General features: G+C 42.9%; 1 protein-coding gene across 2 annotated transcripts in view; it reads left to right on the top strand.

The window, feature by feature from the left end:
* The window catches only part of uggt2 (UDP-glucose glycoprotein glucosyltransferase 2), a 373,478-nt gene that overhangs the window by 53,786 nt on the left and 297,172 nt on the right, over positions 1–22,520 (top strand). For both annotated transcript variants that reach the window (XM_080198156.1, XM_080198157.1), the window contains exons 6-7: positions 2,913–3,087; positions 22,389–22,485. In XM_080198156.1, coding sequence (XP_080054282.1) covers positions 2,913–3,087; positions 22,389–22,485 — 272 coding nt within the window. The remainder of the gene's footprint in view (positions 1–2,912; positions 3,088–22,388; positions 22,486–22,520) is intronic.

The following is a 22,520-nucleotide window of genomic DNA, read 5'->3' as shown; positions in this document are numbered from 1 at the left end:
ATAAATTTCAATTCCGAATTACGTGAAATATAAATCGTGGAATATATTTAGGTATGAAATTTTCTCATTACTGCTACTTACAGAAACATTTTGTGAACTTTTCATTGATAAGTACTATGGGGCTTTTTGGTGTTTAGCTTTTTAATTTATTAAATTTTGTTCCCATCAAATGGCTAGATCAAGTCATTCACAACATTTTATTCGAGCTATGTAGCAAGGACTCTGGGAAGCCAGCTAGTGGCCAACTGGAGTACGGGATTTAGGATTAAACAGGCAGATATGCTTTCAGATTTGAATACAAGTAATTAACATATACCAATCAAGATGTAGGAGTTATCCTCTTGCACCTATTGATCTGGTTAGGCGTAAGATACTAATGTTAAAAACCAATCACAATTATTGCATACCCCTACTTAATTATTATATACAATCAGTGCAAAGGTTTCAACATGTTAGCTGATTTAGTGTTACAGGTTATCCTTAACATCCCAACTTGTGTTTGGGTCTCTAGATACCAATTGCCTCTCCCATGTCCAAATGCCTGATTTTAATAATTTTATTTTCAGATTAAGAGTCTTTGTTAGATAAACTAATCTTTAACCTATGGTTTTCTCTCTTGTAACTAGGCCTTGATGCTAATCTGGGTCAGCTTTAATAAATGCCAGTGGTTTCTCTCATAAGAGCTCATGTGATTTTTAAACTCCTGTGATTATTAACCTTCTAAGCCGGTATGGCCTCTGTTGCTTTCCTACCTTTCTTTAGCTTACCACGACAGACTTCCTTTAAAATTCATTCCACCCATCCTGAAAGGAGGGCACAATAGCACAGTGGTTAGCACTGCTGCTTTACATCTTCAGGGACCTGGGTTTGATTCCTGGCTCAGGTCATTGTCTGTGTGGAGTTTGCACGTTCTCATCGTGTCTGCATGGGTTTCCTCTGAGTGCTCCGGTTTCCTCCCACAGTCCAAAGATGTGCGGGTTAGGTTGATTGGCCATGCTAAAATTGCCCCTTTTGTGTCCTGAGATGTGTAGGTTAGAGGGATTAGCGGGTAAATATGTAGGGATATGGGGACAGGGCCTGGGTGGGATTGTGGTTGGTGCAGACTTGATGGGCCAAATGGCCTCTTTCTGCACTGTAGCGATTCTATTCTATGGTTCAATTTATATCTTTTTCAGGTTTCTCTTCTGCTGTCCTCCCTCATGCACTATCTGAGCTTAGAGCCATAGAGCAATACAGCATGGAAACAGGCCCTTCAGTCACGGTACATGCCGACCATAGTGCCCTTTCTGCTTGGCCCATATCAATCTAATCCTTTCCCATCCATGTACTTATCCAAATGCTTTTTAAATGTTGCTATTATACCTGCCTCAACCACTTTCAACGAACTATGTACTTGTATTCCTGGGTCTCTCCATTTTGTAACACTCCCCAGGACCTTACCATTCACTGTATAAGTCCTGCCTTGTTTGAATTTTCAAAATGCAACGCCTCACACTGATCTGCATTGAAATCCATTTGCTATACCTCGGCCCATTTCCTTAACTGATCAAGATCCCCTGTAATTTTTGATAACCTTCTTCACAATCAACAATACTTCCTAATTTAGTATATTCTGCAAACTTATTAACTGTGCATTGTATATTCACATCCAAATCATTTCAATAAATAACAAATAACAATGGTCCCAAGACCTATCCTGAGCCACACCACTGGTCACCGGCCTCCAGATTGAGAAATAACCTTCGACCATCACTCTCTGCTTCATACCATGGAGCCAAGTTTGAATCCAATTAGCTACCTCTCCTTGGATCCCATGCAACCTAACCTTCCAGACTAACCTGCCATGCAGGAGCTTGTGAAAGGTCTTGCTAAAGTCTATACGAATAGCATCTACTGCCCTACCCTCATCCATTCTCTTGGTTACCTCTTCAAAAAACTCTGAAAGATTTGTCAGACGTGATTTCCCATGCACAAAGCCATGCTGACTATTCCTATTCAGATTTTGACTATCCAAATATTGGTAGATCCTGTCCTTCAGAATCCCCTCCAGTAACTTAACCACCACTAATGTCAGGCTCACTGGCCTGTGAGTGAGCTCCCTGGCTTGCCTTTTCTATCTTTCTGAAACAACGGAAGAAGACTAGTTACCCTCCGGTCCAGGGGAAAAGAGATGAAGCAAATATCTCTGCAAGGCCTGTGCAATTTCTTTGATAAAAGCAAAATACTACTAATGCTGGCAATCTGAAGCAAAAGTAGAAAATGATGGATGTACTAAGTAGGTTCAGGTTGATGACCTTTCACGAATTCAGTCATGAACCAGAAACAGTAACTCTGTTTCATTCCGCAGATACTGCCTGATCAACAAAGTATTTCCAGCATTATTTTTGTTCTTCTGTCAGGATGTACAAGGAGAGAGTAAATTCATCTAGTTAGCAAATAACTTTCGCATTCTGCGAAACCATTCATTTCATTACATTGTACAAACCCTTTGTCATTTTTCAACTTCCAACTATTGACATTTTAAAGCCAGAGTGCATGCCGTATTGATACCATAGAATCAAAGAATCCTTATAATACAGAAGGAGGCCATTTGGCCCATTTAGTCTGTAGTGACCACAAACCCAATCCAGACCCTATTCCTGTAATCATCAGTTACTCTGCTTATCCCGTGACATTAAGGTCAATTTAGCACAGCCAATCAACCTAAATCACACATCTTGGACTGCGGAAAGAAACTGGAGCACCCAGAGGAAACCTATGCATTTTCTAGGAGAGATTGTCATAGTCATATATTTGTTTATTGAATGAAGTCCGTTCAACTTGATTTATTATTTGAGAATTGTTAAAGCAGTTAAACTGCTTTTTTAAGTGCAGGATAGATCATAGAATTTCAACCTCATTTCTGTTCCCAGACCCAAGCCATACTTGTTTAAAGGGGATCATACATTTCCAACAAAGAAAACTGAAGCTCCAGTTGCCATTTTGTATGCTGAAATTGGTACAAAAGAATTTTCTAAATTCCACAAAATTCTGTCTGAGAAGGCTGGCAAAGGGGAAGTTATTTATGTTCTGCGCCATTATGTGCAGGTATGTGCTGAAAATTTGGTTTGCATGACTTTCATAAATATAGACTCGTAGAGGTTTACAAGTTCTTTGACAAGTTGGCAAGTGTTGGCAAGTGCGAGGTGGTCCACTTTGGTAGGAATAATGGTAGGAAGGACTATTACTTACGTGGCGAAAAACTACAGCAGGCGACGGTGCAGAGGGACCTCGGGGTCCTTGTGCATGAGCCACAAAAACCCAGCTTGCAGGTGCAGCAGGTGGTCAGGAAGGCTAATGGGATGCTGGCCTTCATAGCGAGGGGGATTGAATATAAAAGTAGGGAGGTCTTGCTGCAGCTGTATAGGGCACTGGTGAGGCCGCAGCTGGAGTACTGTGTGCAGTTTTGGTCGCCACACTTACGCAAGGTTATTTTGGCCTTGGAGGGAGTGCAGAGGAGGTTTACTAGACTGATGCCGGAGTTGAGGGGGTTGAGCTATGAGGAGAGGCTGAATAAACTAGGCTTGTACTCATTAGAGTTTAGAAGAATGAGGGGAGATCTCATTGAGACATATAAGATGATGAATGGGATGGATAGGATAGAGGTGGAGAGACTCTTCCTGCTCAGAAAGGACAGTAGGACTAGGGGGCACAGCCTCAAGATAAAGTGGGGGGCGGTTTAGAACGGAGTTGAGGAGGAACTTCTTCACTCAAAGGGTGGTGAATCTCTGGAATTCTCTGCCTGTTGAAGTGGTGGAGGCTACCTCGCTAAATATTTTTAAAACGCAGGTTGATGGGTTTTTGATAAGCGAGGGGATTAAGGGTTATGGGGAGAGGGCGGGAATGTGGAACTGAGCCACGACAGATCAGCCATGATCTTATTGAATGGCGGGGCAGGCTCGAAGGGCTAGATGGCCTACTCCTGCTCCTATTTCTTATGTTCTTATGTTCAAAGGGTCATCTGGACTTGAAATGTCAGCTCATTTCTCTCCTTACAGATTTTGCCAGACAGCAGAGATTTTCCAGCATTTTCTCTTTTGGTTTCAGATTCCACCATCTGCAGTAATTTACTTCTATCTTATTCAAGTCCATTTAGACTATATCTACTGCCTTGCCCTCATCAACCTTCCTGGTCATTTTATCAAAGAACTGTAATTTGTAAGGCATGATCTCTGATGTCCAAAGCCGTGCTGACTACTTCTAATCAAACCCTGTCTTTCCAAGCATCTGTATATCATCCCTTAGATTTCTCTCTACTGATTTAGCCACTGCAGTTGTTAGGCTTACCAGTCTATAATTCCCAGGCCCTTCTTTGCAGTCCTCCTTTAAATAAGGGCACAAAATTTGCTACCCTCAAGTCTTCTGGTACCTCCCTCGTGACTAATGGTGATGCAAACATCTCAGCCAGGGCTCCCAAATTTCTTCTCTAGCCTCAGGCAGTGTTCTTGGATATACCTGGTCAGAGCTAGGAGTTTGTTCCACCTTCATACATTCTTAAAATGTCCATCACCGCCTCTATTGTAATGTGAACTGTCCCCCAATATATGACCACTAACTTTTCCAGGTTCCCAAATCATCACATCTTTCTGCCTTCAGCAAGCTATTCCAGTCAAACCTTGCAAGCTTCTACTTCCATCAAAATTCACCTTGCCCCAATTTAGAACTTGCACCACTTGTGAACCAGTTTTGCCCCTTTCCATAACTATTTTAAACTTATGGTCACTGGTCCGAAAGTGGTCCCCCATTGTCACCTCAGTTACTTACCCTGCCCTCTTTCCCAAGATTTAGGTCAAGTTTTGCCCTTTACCGAGTAGGACCCTACACATACTGCCTGCAAAAACTTTCCTGGACACACTTATTTTCAGGTGATTACAGACCAGTGAGCCTTATGTCAATGGTAAGGAAATTATTGGAGAGGATCCTTCAAGAAGGGATTTACTCTCACTTGGAAGTAAGTAGATATATTAGTGAGAGGCAACATGATTTTGTGAAGTGAAGGTCGTGCCTTGCTAACTTGATCAAGTTTTTTTGAGGAAATGTCGAAGGTGATTGAGGGTAGGGCAATAGATGTTGTCTACATGGACTTCAGTAAGGCCTTTGACAAAGTCCCTTATGGCAGACTGGTACAGAAGGTGAAGTTGCATGGGATCAGAGGTGAGCTGGCAAATGGATACAGAACTCACACAGTCACAGCAGACAGAAGGTAGCAGTGGAAGGGTGCATTTCTGAATGGAGGGCTGTAACAAGTGGCATTCATGATGTGGAGATGCCGGCATTGGACTGGGGTAAACTCAGTAAGAAGTCTCACAACACCAGGTTAAAGTCCAACCAGTTTATTTGATAGTAAACCCACACACCTGACGAAAGAACAGTGTTTCCGAAAGCTTGTGGGTTTACTATCAAATAAACTGGTTGGACTTTAACCTGGTGTTGTGAGACTTCTTACAAGTGGCATTCCTCAGGGATCAATACTGGGACCTTTGCTGTTTGTAATATATATAAATGATTAGAGTCATAGAGGATTACGGCAATGAAACAGGCCCTTCGGCCCAACTTGTCCATGTTTTTTTTAACCGCAAAGCTAGTCCCAATTGCCCATGTTAGGCACATATCTTTTTATACCCATCTGACTCATGTAACCATCTAAATGCTTTTTAAAAGACAAAATTGTATCTGCCTCTACTACTATGTCTGACAGCTTGTTCCAGACACTCATTACCCTCTGTGTGAAAAAATTGCCTCTCATCCTTTTCACCTTAAACCTATGCCCTCTAGTTTTGGACTATCTTTGGGGGAAAAATGTCGATTGGCTAGCTGATCTATGTCCCTTGTTATTTAATAGGCCTCTGTAAGATCACCCCAAGCTTCCTACGCTCCAGAGGAAAAAGTCACAGTCTATCCAGCCTCTCCTTATAACTTCAACCATCAAGTATTGTTAGCATCCTAGTAAATCTTCTCTGCACTCTTTCTTGTTTAATAATATCCTTTCTATAATAGGGTGACTAGAACTGTATACAGTTTTGGAGGAAAATGTAATTGGTTTGATTACAAAGTATGTGGACGACACAAAGGTTGGTGGAGTTGTGGATAGCGATGAGCATCAGAGGATACAGCAGGATATGGATCGGCTGGAGACTTGGGTGCAGAGATGGCAGATGGAATTTAATCCGGACAGATGCGAGGTAATGCATTTTGGAAGGTCTAATACGGATGGGAAATATACAGTAAGTGGCAGAACCCTTAAGAGTATTGATAGGCAGAGAATCTGGGTGTACAGGTACACAGGTCATTGAAGGTGGCAACGCACATGGAGAAGGTTGTCAAGAAGGCATACGGTATGCTTGTCTTCATTGGCCAGGGCATTGAGTTCAGAAGTTGGCACATCATATTGCAGCTTTATAGCACCTTAGTTAGGCCGCACTTGAAATATAATGTTCAATTCTTGTCATCACACAACCAGAAGGATGTGGAGACTTTGAAGAGGGTACAGAAAAGATTTACCAAGATGTTGCCTGGTAGTAGCCTGGAGGGCATTAACTATGAGAAGAGGTTGGAGAAACTTGGTTGGAATGACGGAGGTTGAGGAACGACCTGATAGAAGTCTACAAGATTATGAGGGGATGAGGGGCATGGATAGAGTGGATAGTCAAAAGCTTTTTCCTTGGATGGAAGAGTCAGTTACCAGGGGGCATATGTTTAAAATGCAAGGGGCAAGGTTTAAAGGAGATGTACAGGGCAAGTTTGTTTTTGCAGAAGGTGGTGGATGCCTGGAACTCACTGCCACGTGAGGTAGTGGAGGCAAATACATTAGTGACTTTTAAGGGGCATCTTGAGAAATACATGAATAGGATGGGAATAGAGGGGTATGGTCTTCGGAAGAGTAAGGGGTTTTAGTTCAGTCAGGCAGCATGATTGGTGCAGACTTGGAGGGCCAAAGGGCCTGTTGCTGTGCTGTAATTTTCTTTCTTGTTGACAGCTTCTACTCCATTTAAGCCCTTTTATCCATATGGCAGTCCCAGTCTATGTTAGAAAATGAAAATTGCCTACTGTGACATCCCTATTACTCCTGTAAGTCTCCCTGCATATTTTTTTTCCAATTCCTGTTTACTATTTGGGGGCCTATAGTATAACTCCAATAAGGAATAACATCACCATCCTCTTATTTGTTAGTTCCATCCACAAAGCCTCGGTTAATGACCCCTCAGCTATTTAATCTCTGACTACTACTGTGATGCTCCCCATAATCAAAAGTACACACCCACACACAACTGTTTCCCACCTAAAGCACCTGTACCCAGGAACATTAAGCTGCCACTCCTGTCCCTCCCTTAGCCATGTTGCAGTAATGTCAATGCACCCATCCATGCCCTGTGTTCATCTGCCTTGCCCATCAGACCTTTTGCATTGAAATAAATGCAGTTTAACCTGGATTTCCCTTGCTCTCTATCCTGCTTTTGGCTGACCTGTGTAGTACTAGGATTACTGACACTGCCTTTACTATTTAATGTGCTCTCTTTAACTTCTGTGCTGTCCTCAACCTTCTGTTCTGTCTCCCTACTACTTTTGGGTCCCAACTGTAAAATAGCTTTGTCCTGATTCTCATCACAGACTCTGCTACAATGTCAAAGTTGGCGGGGGTAGTCTTCACAAAAAAATTTAAGTGTCATAAAAATTTGAAAATGGAGTGGAGCAAAGCCAATGTATGCTAGGGAAGCTGGCTGTCGCGCGCTCGAAGACCTCCTCCCATACTGCCCCACAGACATCGGACACCCCTTAGAAACCACAATCTCCCCTTGCATTGCCCCCTCCCATTCCTTGCAAATCCCCTCCCCCTTGTATATTCCCCACCATGGATACATCAGAAGATAGAAAACGTGTGTAAGAAAAGCAAGGTTACAGTGACCATGGAGGACATCAATATGAAAGTGGACTGAGAAAATCAGGTTGTTAGTGGATCCAAAGAAAAGGAATTCGTGGAATGCCTATGAGATTGCTTTTTTGGAAAAGCTTGTAGTGCTGGCAATTTAGAATTTGGGGATGTGTAATGAAGCAGAGTTGATAAGGGAGCTTAAGATGAAGGAACTCTTAGGTCGCAATGACCATAATATTACTGAGCTCAGTCTGCAGTTGGAGAGGCAGAAGCTGGAATCCGATGTAACAATATTGCAGTTGAGTAAAGACAACTACAGAGGCATGAGGGAGGAGTTGGCTAGAGTTGATTGGGAGAGGAGCCTAGGAGAAAAGACAGTGGACCAGCAATGGAGGCGTTCTGGGAGTAATTCGGGGGAATCAGCTGATTTCACCCCAAGGAAGAAGATGCATGCCAAGGGGAGGATGAAGCAACCATGGCTGACGAGGGAAGCCAGACAGCATAAAAGAAAATAAAAAGCATACAAGGTGACGAAGATTAGTGGGAAGACACAGCCTTTGAAAATCAACAGAGGACAACTGAAAAAGCAACAAGAGAAGAGGTGAGTATGGTGCCCATTACTTAAGGAGAAGATGCCAGGAAGCTGAGAGTGAAAAAAATCACCTGGACCAATGGACTACCCCTGAATTCTGAAGGAGATGGCTAAAGAGATAGTGGAGGCATTAGTGGTGATCTTTCAGGAATCACTGGAGTCAGGGAGGGTTAAAGAGGACTAGAAAAACACTTGTGTCACATCCCTGATCCCAGCAATGAAAGGCTTGATGTATGAAGAGCATTTGAAGACTCTGGGTCTGCCCTCAGTGGAGTTTAGAAGGATGAGGGGCATCTCATACTTACAGAATACTGAAAGGCTTGGATAAGTGGACGTGAAAAATATGTTTCCATTGGTAGGAGAGATTAGGATCCGAGAGCCCAGCCTCAGAGTAAAGAGACGACCCTTTAAAACTGAGATGAGAAGGAATTTCTTCGGCTAGAAGGTGGTGATTCTGTGGAATTCGTTGCCATAGAAGGCTACAAAGGGCAGCTTACTGAGGGTATTTAAGACAAATATAGATAGATTCTTGATTGGTAAGGGGATCAAAAGTTATGGAAACAAGGTGAGAGAATGGTGTTGAGAAACATATCAGCCATGGTGAAGCAGACTTGATGGGCTGAATGGCCTGATTCTGCTCTGATATCTTATGGTTTTATGGGATTAGGCCCCACCCTCATTCAGGCCATACACTCTTAGCACTGCCCCAGCACACTTAAGTGCCCAACTGAGCAGTGTCAGGGTAAGCCACGCCTCCAACTACCCAGGGTCTTCAGTGGTCTCCAATTCTCTGGTGTGGCTATGGTCTCCATTGATGAAGATCAGTCGAGATCCTCATACAATAGGGGGAAGATTCCAGGAGGCCGGAAGATGCTGTGCAGAAGCAAGGTAAGCCCTTTTATCTCTCCTTAGTCTTCCTGCACGTGGCGCATAACTTACAGCAGTTTAAGGTGCAGATCCAGGTGGTACTTAAATGGATCTCTGTCTCCACCACTAACACAGTCAACCAATTCCAAATACCAACCACTCTCTGAATAAAGAGGTTTTTTCTCATGCCCTCTCTAATCCTTCTGCTGCTTATCTTGAATCTGATTTTGATTTGATTCATTATTGTCACATGTATTAAAGTGCAGTGGAAAGTATTGTTTCTTGTGTGCTTTTCAGACAAAGCATACCGTTTATAGAGAAGGAAAAGAGAGCATGCAGAATGTAGCATTACAGCCATAGCTAGGGTGTAGAGAAAGATCAACTTAGTGCAAGGTAGATTCATTCAAAAGTCTGATGGCAGCAGGGAAGAAGCTGTTCTTGAGTTGGTTGATACATGACCTCCGACTTTTGTATCTTTTCCCTACAGAAGAAGGTGGAAGAGCATATGTCTGGGGTGCGTGGGGTCCTTGATTATGCTGGCCGCTTTTCAAAGGCAGCGGGAAGTGTAGACAGAGTCAATGGATGGGAGGCTGGTTGTGTGATGGATTGGTCTTCATTCACAAACACAGCACATACAGCTAAAGAAACAGTTGAAAGAGAATGGTTGGAATGCAAGTCTTTTCAGGTAATCAAGACTTTACAGGTACAGACAGTGCGAGTGAGAGAGGGATAATCACAGATTAAAGAGTTGTGAATTGTCTCAAACCAGGACCAGATAATGGTATTTTGTACGCCCAAGCAAAACTGTGGGGGTTACATGAACCCAAGATCCCAGTTGAGGCCGTCCTCATGCGTGCGGAACTTGGCAATTTCCGCTTGGCAATTCCGCATTGTCGTGTGTCTTGAAGGCCACCTTGGAGAAAACTTACCCGAAGATCGGAGGTCCTGGCTTGAGGCAATTCATATCTTCTTAACCTGTGATTATCCCTCTCTCCACTCGCACTGTTGGTTCCTGTAAAGACTTGCTTACCAGAAAAGACTCTCATTCCAACCATTATCTTGCAATTGTGTGTTTGTCTATAGATGTCTACTCACTTAACGAAGGAGCAGTGGTGCGAAAGCTCCCAAATAAACTTCTTGGACTTTAACCTGATGTTGTGAGACTTCTTACTGTGTTCATTTATTATGGCTAATCCAGCTAACATAATATATTCTTGGCACGAAAGGGTAATTTACCACAGCCAAATCACCTAACCTGCACATCTTTGGACTTTAGAATTAACATTTTGCCCTGTGTGACTACTTACCCTATTGCTACTGATTTAAACCCTCTCAGGTCCTTATTGGACTCCCATAGATCCAGAGAGAAATAGGTTGTACAAAAATGAGCAGAATTCATTAATCAAAAGTGATTCCACTCCATTAATGATCAACTATTATGCAAACACTAGAATGTGCTGCTTTAAGGAACATTCCAACACTCTCTAAACTAATTTTCCAGACTACCTTTGCCAATCTGATTCATTTCAAAGATGAGAGATTTTAGTTACAAGATTAGGTTGGAGAAGATGGGGTTGTTACTTTGGAGCAAAGGAAGTTGAAGAAAGATTTAATACAGGTAGCAAGAACATAGTAGGTCCAGATAATATAAGGAAAAAAAAGCTTGTTCCTATTAGCTGGGCTGAGCGACTATAATTGCATAAGATTTTGGAACATAGAACATAGAACATTACAGCGCAGAACAGGCCCTTCGGCCCACGATGTTGCGCCGACCAGTTACAAAAACAATGACCCACTAGCCTATACCAATCCCTTTTCGTCCATAAACCTATCCAGAGATCTCTTAAACGCCCCCAAACTAGACGCATTTACAACTGCAGCAGGCAGGGCATTCCAATCCCTCACCACCCGCTGGGTAAAGAACCTACCCCTGACATCCGTCCTGTAGCTACCCCCCCTTAATTTAAAGCCATGCCCCCTCGTGCTAGCTTTCTCCATCCGAGGAAAAAGGCTATCACTATCCACCCTATCTAAACCTCTAATCATCTTATATGTTTCAATAAGATCCCCTCTTAGCCGCCTTCTTTCCAACGAAAACAACCCTAAATCCCTCAGTCTCTCCTCATAGGACCTCCCCACCATACCAGGCAACATCCTAGTAAACCTCCTCTGCACCCTCTCCAACGCCTCCACATCCTTCACATAGAACAGTACAGCACAGTACAGGCCCTTTGGCCTGCGATGTTGTGCCGAGCTTTGTCCAAACCCAAGATCAAGCTATCCCACTCCATATCATTCTGGTGTGCCCCATGTGCCTATCCAATATCCGCTTGAAAGTTCCTAGGTGTCCGACTCCACTATCACAGCAGGCAGTTCATTGCACATCCCAACCACTCTGAGTAAAAAACTTACCTTGGACATCCCTCCTATATCTCCCACCATGAACCTTATAGTTATGCACCCCACTAACAGCTACATCCACCTGAGGAAATAGTCTCCAAACGTCCACTCTATCTATCCCCCTCATCATCTTATAAACCTCTATTAAGTCGCCTCTCATCCTCCTTCGCTCTAAAGAGAAAAGCCCCAGCTCCCTCAACCTTTCCTCATAAGACTTACTCTCTAAACCAGGCAACATCCTGGTAAATCTCCTCTGCACTCTCTCCAATGCTTCCACATCCTTCTTATAGTGAGGTGACCAGAACTGCACACAATATTCCAAATGTGGTCTCACCAAGATCCTGTACTGCATAACCCCACGGCTCTTAAATTCAAACCCCCTGTTAATAAGCGCTAACACACTATAAGCCTTTGTCATGGTTCTACCCCCTTGAGTGGATAATCTTCAGAGATCTGTGGATATAAACCCCAAGATCTCTCTCTTCCTCCACATTCCTCAGAACACTGCCATTGACCCTGTAATCCGCATTCAAATTTGTCCCACCAAAATGAATCACCTTGCTATATGGTTAAACTCCATCTGCCACTTTTCAGCCCAGCTCTGCAGCCTACAATGGCCCTCCACCTCATCCACTACTCCACCAATCTTGGTGTCATCAACAAATTTACTGACCCACCCTTCAGCCCTCTCCTCCAAGTCATTGATAAGAATCACAAATAGCAGAGGACTCAGCACTGATCCCTGTGGTACACCGCTGGTATCTGGTCTCCAGTCTGAAAGTTTTCCATCCACCACTACCCCTTATGAGATAGCCAGTTACTTATTCAATCGGCTAAATTTCCCTCTATCCCACATCTCCTTACTTTCTTCATGAGCCTACCATGGGGAACCTTATCTAAAATCCATGTATACGACATCAACTGCTCTGCCTTCATCTATACATTTAGTTACTTCCTCAAAGAGGTCAATCAGATTTGTGAGGCAAGACTTATCCTTCACAAATCTGTGTTGACGATCCCAGATTAAGCTGCATCTTTCCAAATGATCATAAATCCTGTCCCTCAGGACCTTTTCCATTAACTTACCAACCACTGAAGTAAGACTAACCAGCCTGTAATTACCAGGGTCATTCCTATTTCTTTCCTTGAAGAGAGGAACAACGTTAGCCACTCTCCAGTTCTCTGGCATAATTCCTGTGGACAGAGAGGACCCAAAGATCAAAGCTAAAGGCTCTGCAATTTCATCCCTTGCCCCCCCCAAAGCACCCTAGGATATATCCCATCTGGCCCAGGGGACTTATCGACCCTCAGATTTTTCAAAATTGCTAATACATCTTCCCTCAGAACATTTATCTCCTCCACCCTATCAGCCTGTATCACACTCTCACCCTCAAAAACATGGCCCCCTCCTTGGTAAACACTGAAGAAAAGTATTCATTCATTGCCTCTCCTATCTCTTCTGACTCCATGCACATGTTCTCACTATTATCCTTGACCGGCCCTAACCTCACCCTCATCATTCTTTTATTTCTCACAAGAGTAAGGTTTTCCTTATTCCGACTCGCCAAGCACTTTTCATGCCCCCTCCTAGCTCTCCTAAGCCATTTTTTAAGCTCATTTCTTGCTACCTTGTAACCTTCAAGCAACTCAACTGAACCTTGTTTTCTCATCCTTACATACGCTTCCTGTTTCCTCTTGACAAGACATTCAACCTCTTTTGTGAACCATGGTTCCCTCACTTGGCCATTTCCTCCCTACCTGACAGGGACATACCAATCCAGGACACGCAGTATTTGTTCCTTGAATTTGTTCCTTGAATTCCCTAATTCTTGCCTAATTGCATCATAATTACCCCTCCCCCAGTTATAAACCTTGCCCTGCCGTACGGCCCTATCCCTCTCCATTGCAATAATGAAAGACACTGAATTGTGGTCACTATCTCCAAAGTGATCTCCCACAAACAAATTTAACACTTGGCCCGGTTCATTACCCAGTACCAAGTCCAATGTGACCCCGCCTATTGTTGGCCTATCCACATATTGTGTCAGGAAACTCTCCTGCACACACTGTACAAAAACTGTCCCACCTGAACTATTCAACCTATTCGTTCCAATCAATATTTGGAAGGTTAAAGTCACCCATGATACCTACCCTGTGACCTCCACACCTATCTATAATCTGCTTTGCAATTTCCTCCTCCACATCTCTATTACTATTTGGGGGCCTATAGAAAACTCCTAACAACGTGACTGCTCCTTTCCTATTTCTAACTTCAGCCCATATTACCTCAGTAGGCAGATCCCCCTCAAACTGCCTTTCAACAGCCATTAAATTATCCTTGATTAACAATGTTACTCCTCCATCTCTTCTACCACCTTCCCTGCTCTTACTGAAACATCTATACCCCAGAACTTCCAACAACCATTCCTGTCCCTTTTCTAACCATGTCTCTGTAATGGCCACAGCATTGTCATCCCAAGTACCAATCCACGCTCCAAGTTCATCTACCTTATTCCAGATGCTCCTTGCATTGAAGTAGATACACTTCAACTCACCTTCCTGTCTGCCGGTACAATCGACTTAACGCACACGTCATTGGACAGTGCGGGGGAAGCTGGAGCACCCAGAGGACACCCACACACACACGGGAAGAAAGGGCAAATAATGAAGCAAAAGAAGCCAGTGATTCCAGAAAACTACTAACCTGGTTGTATTTTGAGAGTGATTAAAAATTCTATCTTTTGTTAATAAGTGCGAATTGTATTTATCTAAACAGCATTCTGTTGGAATATTGTTTTATTTGGTTTGTTAATAGTTTAGTTAACCTGTTAACTGTTAGTTAGATAATTAAAGTGATACTTGTTTTTACAGAGAGTCTGTCAGGTAATTATTTCTACTTAATTTTGATTTAAAGTTGCTGAAGCGCAGATGGTACAACTTCTCATACACATTTTAACGGATTATGAAGGGAGATAGTTCTCAGAGAGGGGAATCAATTCTGGTTACCCTATATTAGAAAGGATATTATTAAACTAGAAAGAGTGCAGTAAAGATTTACTAGAATGCGACCAGGTTTGAGTTGTAAGGAGAGGCTGGATAGACTGGGCCCTTTTTTCCCTGGAGCACAGGAGGCTTAGGGATGATTTAAAAGAGATTGATAAAATATCTTTTCCCAAAGATAGGGGAGTCTAAAACTAGAGGGCATACATTTAAATTGAGAGGGGAAAGATACAAAAGGGTCCAGAGGGGCAATTCTTTTCTCTTACAGGGTGGCGACTGTCTCGAACAAACTGCCAGAGGTTGTAGTAAAGGTGGGTACAATTTTGTCTTTTAATTAGCATTTAGACATTTACATGGGTAAGATGGATATGGAGGGATTTGGGTCAAGTGCGGGTAAATGGGACTAGATTACTGGTTTTAAAAAAAAGCGGCATAGACAAGCTGGGCCAAAGGACCCATTCCCATGCTACAAACCCCCATGACTCTATGACTGTGACACAGTGGTTAGCACTGCTGCTCACAGCTCCAGGGACCTGGGCTCGATTCCCGCTTGGGTCACTGTGTGCAGTTTGCGCATTCTTCCTGTGTCTGCGTGGGTTTCCTCCGGATGATCCAGTTTCTTCCCACAGTCCAAGGTTGTGCAAGTTAGGTGCATTGGCTATGCTAAATTGTCCCTTAGTGCCTGGGATGCATAGGTTAGAGGGATTAGCATGGTAAATGTTTGGAGTTACAGAGATAGGGCATGGATGTGAGGCCAGTGGGCTGATGAATGGCAGATGGAGTTTAGATAAATGTGAGGTGATGCATTTTGGTAGAACAAACTAGGGCAGGACTTACTCAATTAATGGTAGGGCGTTGGGGAGTGTTATAGAAGGGGAAACCAAAAGGCATCACCTCACATTTATCTAAACTAAACTCCGTCTGCCATTCATCAGCCCAGTGGTCCAATTGATGAAGATCCCGCTGCAATTGGAGATAACTTTCTTCACTGTCCACTATGCCACCAAACTTGGTGTCATCTGCAAACTTACTAAACATGTCTCCTACATTCTCATCCAAATCATTAATATAAATGACAAATAAGTGGACCCAGCACTGATGCCTGAAGCACACCGTTGGTCATAAGCCTCCAGTTTGAAAAATAACCCTCTACAACCACCCTCTGGCTTCTGTCAAGAGGTATCCATTTAGATACCTCCCCCTGGATCCTGTGCAATTTAACCTTATGCGACAACTTACCATGCGGTACCTTGTCAAAGGCCTTGCTAAAGTCCATGTAGACAACATCAACTGCACTGTCCTCATCTATCTTCTTGGTTACCTCTTCAAAAAACTCAATCAAATTTGTGAGACATGATTTCCTACTCACAAAACGATGCTGACTATCCCTAATTAGTACTTGCGTCTCTAAATGCCTGCAGATCCTTTCTCTCAAAATACCTTCCAACAATTTACCCACCACAGATATGAGGCTTATTGGCCTGTAGTTCCCTGCAGCTCTTTTTAAACAAAAGCACAACATTTGCACTCTCCAATCTTCAGGCATCTCACCCATGACAATCGATCATTCAAATATCTCGGCTAGGGGTCCTGCAATTTCCTCCCTAGCCTCCCACAATGTCCTGGGATACACTTCATCAGGTCCCGGGGATTTATCTGCCTTGATGCATTTTAAGACCTCCAGCACCACCTGATCTGTAATACGTAAAACCACAAACATACTAAGAACCCAGTAAAATTTTATGCCAATGAAGTAGCTGAGTGGTTTTAAAAAAAACCTGTGCAGATAGCAATAGACCTAACAGGCAGGAATAACCACTCAATCTGCTGCATTTTTTGTGGCTGCTGAAGGCAACCTGCTGTTGGATGGTGGAGGGATTTTCTGGTCCTGCCATTGTCAGCAGAATATCATAGGATTATAGAAGCCCTACAGTACAGAAGGAGGCCATTTGGCCCATCAAATCTGTAAAGTCCAGGCTGTATCTTGTTGAATGCCCTCCTTGTTGCCAGGAAATTCAGCAAGAGTGTACTGTCGCCGGGACCAGAAGGTCCCACCAGCGTGATCAGCCGGAAAGTTCTGGCCTATGTTTCAGATCTGTGGCTTTTCATCTAAACTGAGCTAAATGTCTCTTTCTCCACAAATGCTGTCCAAGGTGTCAATATATGTGCAGCATTTTTTTTTAGATTTCCAGCATCTGAGACATTCTATATTTAAAAAAAAAATTTAAATCAGAAATTGTTATCTGTTAGATACAACAATGTTAAAATCATGGAATCTTTGATTAGTTATACCACCAAATGGAAGAAATGTTGTCCATCGTGTTGATGCTCTCTATAAGAGAGACTGAGCTTGCCAGCTCTCCTCAATTTTCAGCAGCCTGAACTTTTTTCCTCTTCAGGTTTTTTTTTTAAAAAGTGAACAAACAATCAGCTTTCAAAAACATTCCACTTCTTTCAATATTTTTGGATGCATCTCTTTTGACCATTTCAGCATTTACTTCCTCCTTACCAATTTTGAAACCTTGTAAAGGCAAAGATTCCCCATTTGTTACCATAGCCTGTGTAGAATCTACCTCCTTGGTAAAAACAGATGCAAAGAATTGATTTAATATTTCAGTCATGGCCCCAGCCTCCCCTATTCTTTCTTTTGCCAGCCTTTTATTATTTCTATGTTCTCAGAAGACTTTTATTTTTCTCTTCAGGTTAGATGGCAGCCTTTCCTCATAATCCCTGTTATTTGTAATTTATATTAATGATTTGGATGAGAATATAGGAGGCATGGTTAGTAAGTTTGCAGATAACACCAAGATTGGTGGCATAGTGGACAGTGAAGAAAGTTGTCTCCAATTGTAATGGGATCTTGATCAATTGGGCCAGTGGGCTGATGAATTTAATTTAGTTTAATTTAGACAAATGCAAGGTGATGCATTTTGGTAGATTGAACCAGGGCAGGACTTACTCAATTAATGGTAGGGCACTGGGGAGAGTTACAGAACAAAGAGATCTAGAGGTACATGTTCGTAGCTCCTTGAAAGTGGAGTCACAGGTGGACAGAGTGGTGAAGAAGGCAGAATTTGATGGCACAAATCAGCACAAATGGGTATGATCTAGTGGCCATTACAAAAATGTGGTTGCAGGGTGACCGGGACTGGGAACTGAATATCCAGAGGTATCAGACATTTAGGAAGGATAGACAGGAGGAAAAAGGAGGTGGGGTAGCTCTGTTAATAAAGGATAATATCAGGGCGGTAGTAGGAGAAGATATAGGCTCCAAAGAGCAAAACGTGGAATCGATGTGGGTGGAGATAAGGAATAGTAAGGGGAGAAAGATGCTGGTGGGTGTGATCTTTAGGCCCCCAAATAATAACTTTGAGGTGGGGCAGGCCATAAACAAGCAAATAATTGATGCATGCAGAAACGGAATGGCGATAATTATGAGGGATTTTAATCTGTATATTGATTGGATGACCCAAGTCGGATGCGGTGGATTTGTGGAAGAGTTGTTAGAATGCTGTCGGGATAGTTTCCTTGAACAGTATGTTACAGAACCTACGAAGGAGCGAGTTATCTTAGATCTGGTACTGTGGAATGAGGCAGGTAGAATTAGGGATCTTCTTGTGAGGGATCCTCTTGGGACAGGTGATCACAATATTGTTGAATTTCTGATACAGATGGAGGGTGAGAAAGTAGAGTCCCAAACCAGTGTCCTTTGCTTGAACAGAGGGGAGTATGATGATAAGATGAGGGTGGAATTGGCTAATGTAGATTGGGGGCACAGACTGGTTGGTAGGACAGCTGAGGAACAGTGGAGGATTTTTAAGGAGATCTTTTTCAGTACTCAGCAAAAATATATTCCGATGGCAAAGAAGGACTGTAAGAAAAGGGGTAACCAGCTGTGATATCGAAGGACATAAAGGAGAGTATTAATTAAAATCTGAGGTGTACAGAGCGGCTAAAAATAGTGGGGAATTAGAAGATTGGGAAAGATTTAAAAAATAACAAAGAATGACTAAGAAAGTGATAAAGAAAGGAAAGATAGGGTATGAAACTAAACTAGCTCTAAATATAAAAAATGATAGTAGAAGTTTTTACAAGTATATGAAGGAGAGACTGGCTAGAGTGAATGTTGTACCTTTGGAGGATGAGAGGGGGGATTTAATGGTGGGAAACGAGGAAATGGCTGAGACTTTAAATAAGTTTTTTGTGTTGGTCTTCACGGTGGAGGACACAAATAGCTTACCGAATATTAAGGATAGAGGGTTGGTAGGAGATGAGGCCCTTAATACAATTACTGTTACTAGAGAGGTAGTGCTTGGTAGACTAATGGGACTGAAGGTAGACAAGTCCCCGGGACCGGATGGAATGCATCCCAGGGTTCTGAAAGAAATGGCAGAAGTAATAGCAGATGCGTTAGTAGTAATTTATCAAAACTCGCTCGACTCTGGGGAAGTGCCAGAAGATTGGAAAACAGCTACTGTTACGCTGCTATTTGAAAAAGGTAGCAGACAAAAGGCGGGTAACTACTGGCCGGTTAGCTTACTGTCCGTAGTTGGAAGAATGCTAGAATCCATCATTAAAGAAGAAATAGCAGGACACCTAGAAATGAACGGTTCGATCAAGCAGATGCAGCATGGATTCATGAAGGGGATGTCGTGTTTGACGAATTTATTGGATTTTTATGAAGATGTGACTAGTGCGGTAGAAGGGAACCGGTGGATGTGGGGTTTTTAGATTTCCAGAAGGCATTCGATAAGGTGCCTCATAAAAGGTTGCTGCAGAAGGTTAGGGTACACGGAGTTGGGGGTAAAGTGTTAGCGTGGATTGAGGATTGGCTATCTAACAGGAAGCAGAGAGTTGGAATAAATGGGTGCTTTTCTGGTTGGCAGTGCTGACTTGTGGCATGCTGCAGGGATCAGTGCTGAGGCCTCAAGTGTTTACCATGTACATAGATGATCTGAAGGAGGGGGCTCGAGTGTAGGGTAACGAAGTTTGCTGATGACTCGAAGATGAGTGGAAAAGCGAATTGCATGGAGGACGCAGAAAGTCTGCGGAGAGATTTGGATAGGCTGAGTGAGTGGGCGAGGACCTGGCAGATGGAGTATAACGTTAGCAAATGTGAGGTTATCCACTTTGGAGAAACAATAGTAGGATGGAATATTATTTAAATGGTGAAAAGTTGCAGCATGCTACTGTGCAGAGGGACCTGGGGGTCCTTGTGCACGAATCGCAAAAACCCAGTCTGCAGGTGCAGCAGGTGATCAAGAAGGCGAATGGAATGTTGGCCTTTATAGCAAGGGGGATAGAACTCTCCATTCACCTGACGAAGAGGGAAACCTTGAAAGCTTGTGAGTCTATTATCAAATAAATTGTTTGGACTAAAACCTGGTGTTGTCAGACTTTTTACATAGAATATAAAAGCAGGGAGGTCTTGCTGCAACTGTACAAGGCACTGGTGAGGCCGCAACTGGAGTACTGTGTGCAGTTTTGGTGCCCTTATTTGTGAAAGGATATATTGGCCTTGGAGGGAGCACAGAGAAGGTTCACCAGGCTGATACCAGAGATTAGGGGGTTAGCTTATGAGGAGAGATTGAATAAACTGGGCCTGTACTCGTTGGACTTTAGAAGGCTGAGGGGGGATCTTATAGAGACAAGATAATGAAGGGGCTAAATAGGGTAGAGGTAGAGAGATTCTTTCCACTTAGAAAGTAAACTAGAACTAGAGGGCACAGCCTCAAAATAAGGGGGGGCAGTTTAGAACAGAGTTGAGGAGGAACTTCTTCTCTCAGAGGGTAGTGAATCTCTGGAATTCTCTGCCCATTGAAGTGGTGGAGGCTACCTCATTGAATATGTTTAAGTCACAGGTAGATAGATTTCTGATCAATAAGGGAATTAAGGGTTATGGGGAGCAGGCGGGTAAGTGGAACTGACCCACTTCAGATCAGCCATGATCTTATTGAATGGCGGGGCAGGCTCGAAGGGCTAGATGGCCGACTCCTGCTCCTATTTCTTATGTTCTTATGATTGGTTTCAGTGGTCAGTACATTGAATACAGGAGTTGGAATGTCTTTTTGAAGTTGAGCAAGACATTGATAAGGCCACACCTGGAATACTGTGTGCAATTCTGGTCACCCTATTATAGAAAGGATATTATTAAACTAGAAAGAGTACAGAAAAAATATATTAGAGTGTACCTGGACTTGATGGATTGAGTTATAAGGAGAGGCTGGATAGACTGGGACTTTTTTCTCTGGAGCGTAGAAGGCTCAGGGGTGATCTTATAGAGGTCTACAAAATAACGAGGGGCACAGATCAGCTCGATAGTCATTATCTTTTCCCAAAGGTAGGGGAGTCTAAAACTGGAAGGCATAGGTTTAAGGTGAGACGGGAGAGATACAAAAGTATCCAGAGGGGCAATTTTTTCACACACAAGGTGGTGAGTGTCTGGAACAAGCTGCCAGAGGTGGTAGTAGAGGCAGGTACAATTTTGTCTTTTAGAACATAGAACATAGAACACTACAGGACAAACAGGCCCTTCGGCCCACGAGTTGCGCCGATCACATCAACATCTACCAATCTATAGACCTATCTATAACCCCCAATCCCATTAAACCCCATATACTCATCCAGAAGTCTTTTAAAAGACCCCAGTGAGTTTGCATCCACCACCACTGACGGCAGCCGATTCCATTCACTCACCACCCTCTGAGTGAAAAACTTACCCCTAACATCACTTCTGTACTTTCCTCCCCGCACCTTAAACCTGTGTCCTCTCATAGCGACCATTTCAACCCGGGGAAATAGCCTCTGAGAATCCACTCTATCTATTCCTCTCAACATTTTATAAACTTCTCTCAGGTCGCCTCTCAACCTTCGTCTCTCCAGGGAAAAGAGTCCCAGCTCCCTCAACCTAACTTCATAAGGCATGCCTCTCAGTCCAGGCAACATCCTCGTAAATCTCCTCTGTACCCTTTCAATAGCTTCTACGTCTTTCCTATAGTGAGGCGACCAGAACTGCGCACAGTACTCCAAATGAGGCCTGACAAGGGTCTTATAAAGTTGCAGCATTACCTCCCGATTCCTAAACTCAATCCCTCGATTAATGAAGGCAGTACACCATAATTATATCTCTGCTCAGTACAGAAAAAATATGCTGTGAAGATAAGAAGAATTTAAATCGTTACATGGGTACGATGGGCATTGAGGGATGTGGGCCAAATGTGGGTAGTTGGGATTAGCTTACAGATTTTTTTTAAAAAAAGGGCGGCATGGACAAGTTAAGCTGAAGGGCCTGTTTCCGTCCTGTGAACCTCTATGACTCTATGACATAGTCAGCAATAAATTCTTATCATTTCTGGGAAAGGTTGATTTGCTACATAGTAGGTTATACATTATATTGAATTACATTGAATGTGCTCCACCAGAATAAACTCTTTGTCTCAACTGCCACTTGCAGATATTTTATACCCCACACTTTAAGATCACAATTACTTATCTTTACAGCATATTTTTTCTGTACTGAGCAGAGATATAATTAGCATTTCTGGGTTTCATATTCTTGCATGTTTTGACAATTAAAATGAGTTGCATAGCTTACTCTGGTGAATACTATATCCTTAACAGAAAGCCAGCTCTAAGAAAGTACGTCTTTCAGGATATGGTGTTGAACTTGCTATTAAGAGTACAGAATACAAAGCGGTGGATGATGCTCGGTTTGAAGGTATGTGTCTTACTTTTTCTTCTACACAGAAAATA

The sequence above is a fragment of the Carcharhinus amblyrhynchos genome, chromosome 10 (genome assembly GCF_965287045.1).
Source record: "Carcharhinus amblyrhynchos chromosome 10, sCarAmb.v2.hapA, whole genome shotgun sequence".
Classification (NCBI taxonomy): domain Eukaryota; kingdom Metazoa; phylum Chordata; class Chondrichthyes; order Carcharhiniformes; family Carcharhinidae; genus Carcharhinus; species Carcharhinus amblyrhynchos.
Note: the sequence above shows the minus strand (reverse complement) of the source record. Positions and strands in the feature narration are given on the sequence as shown.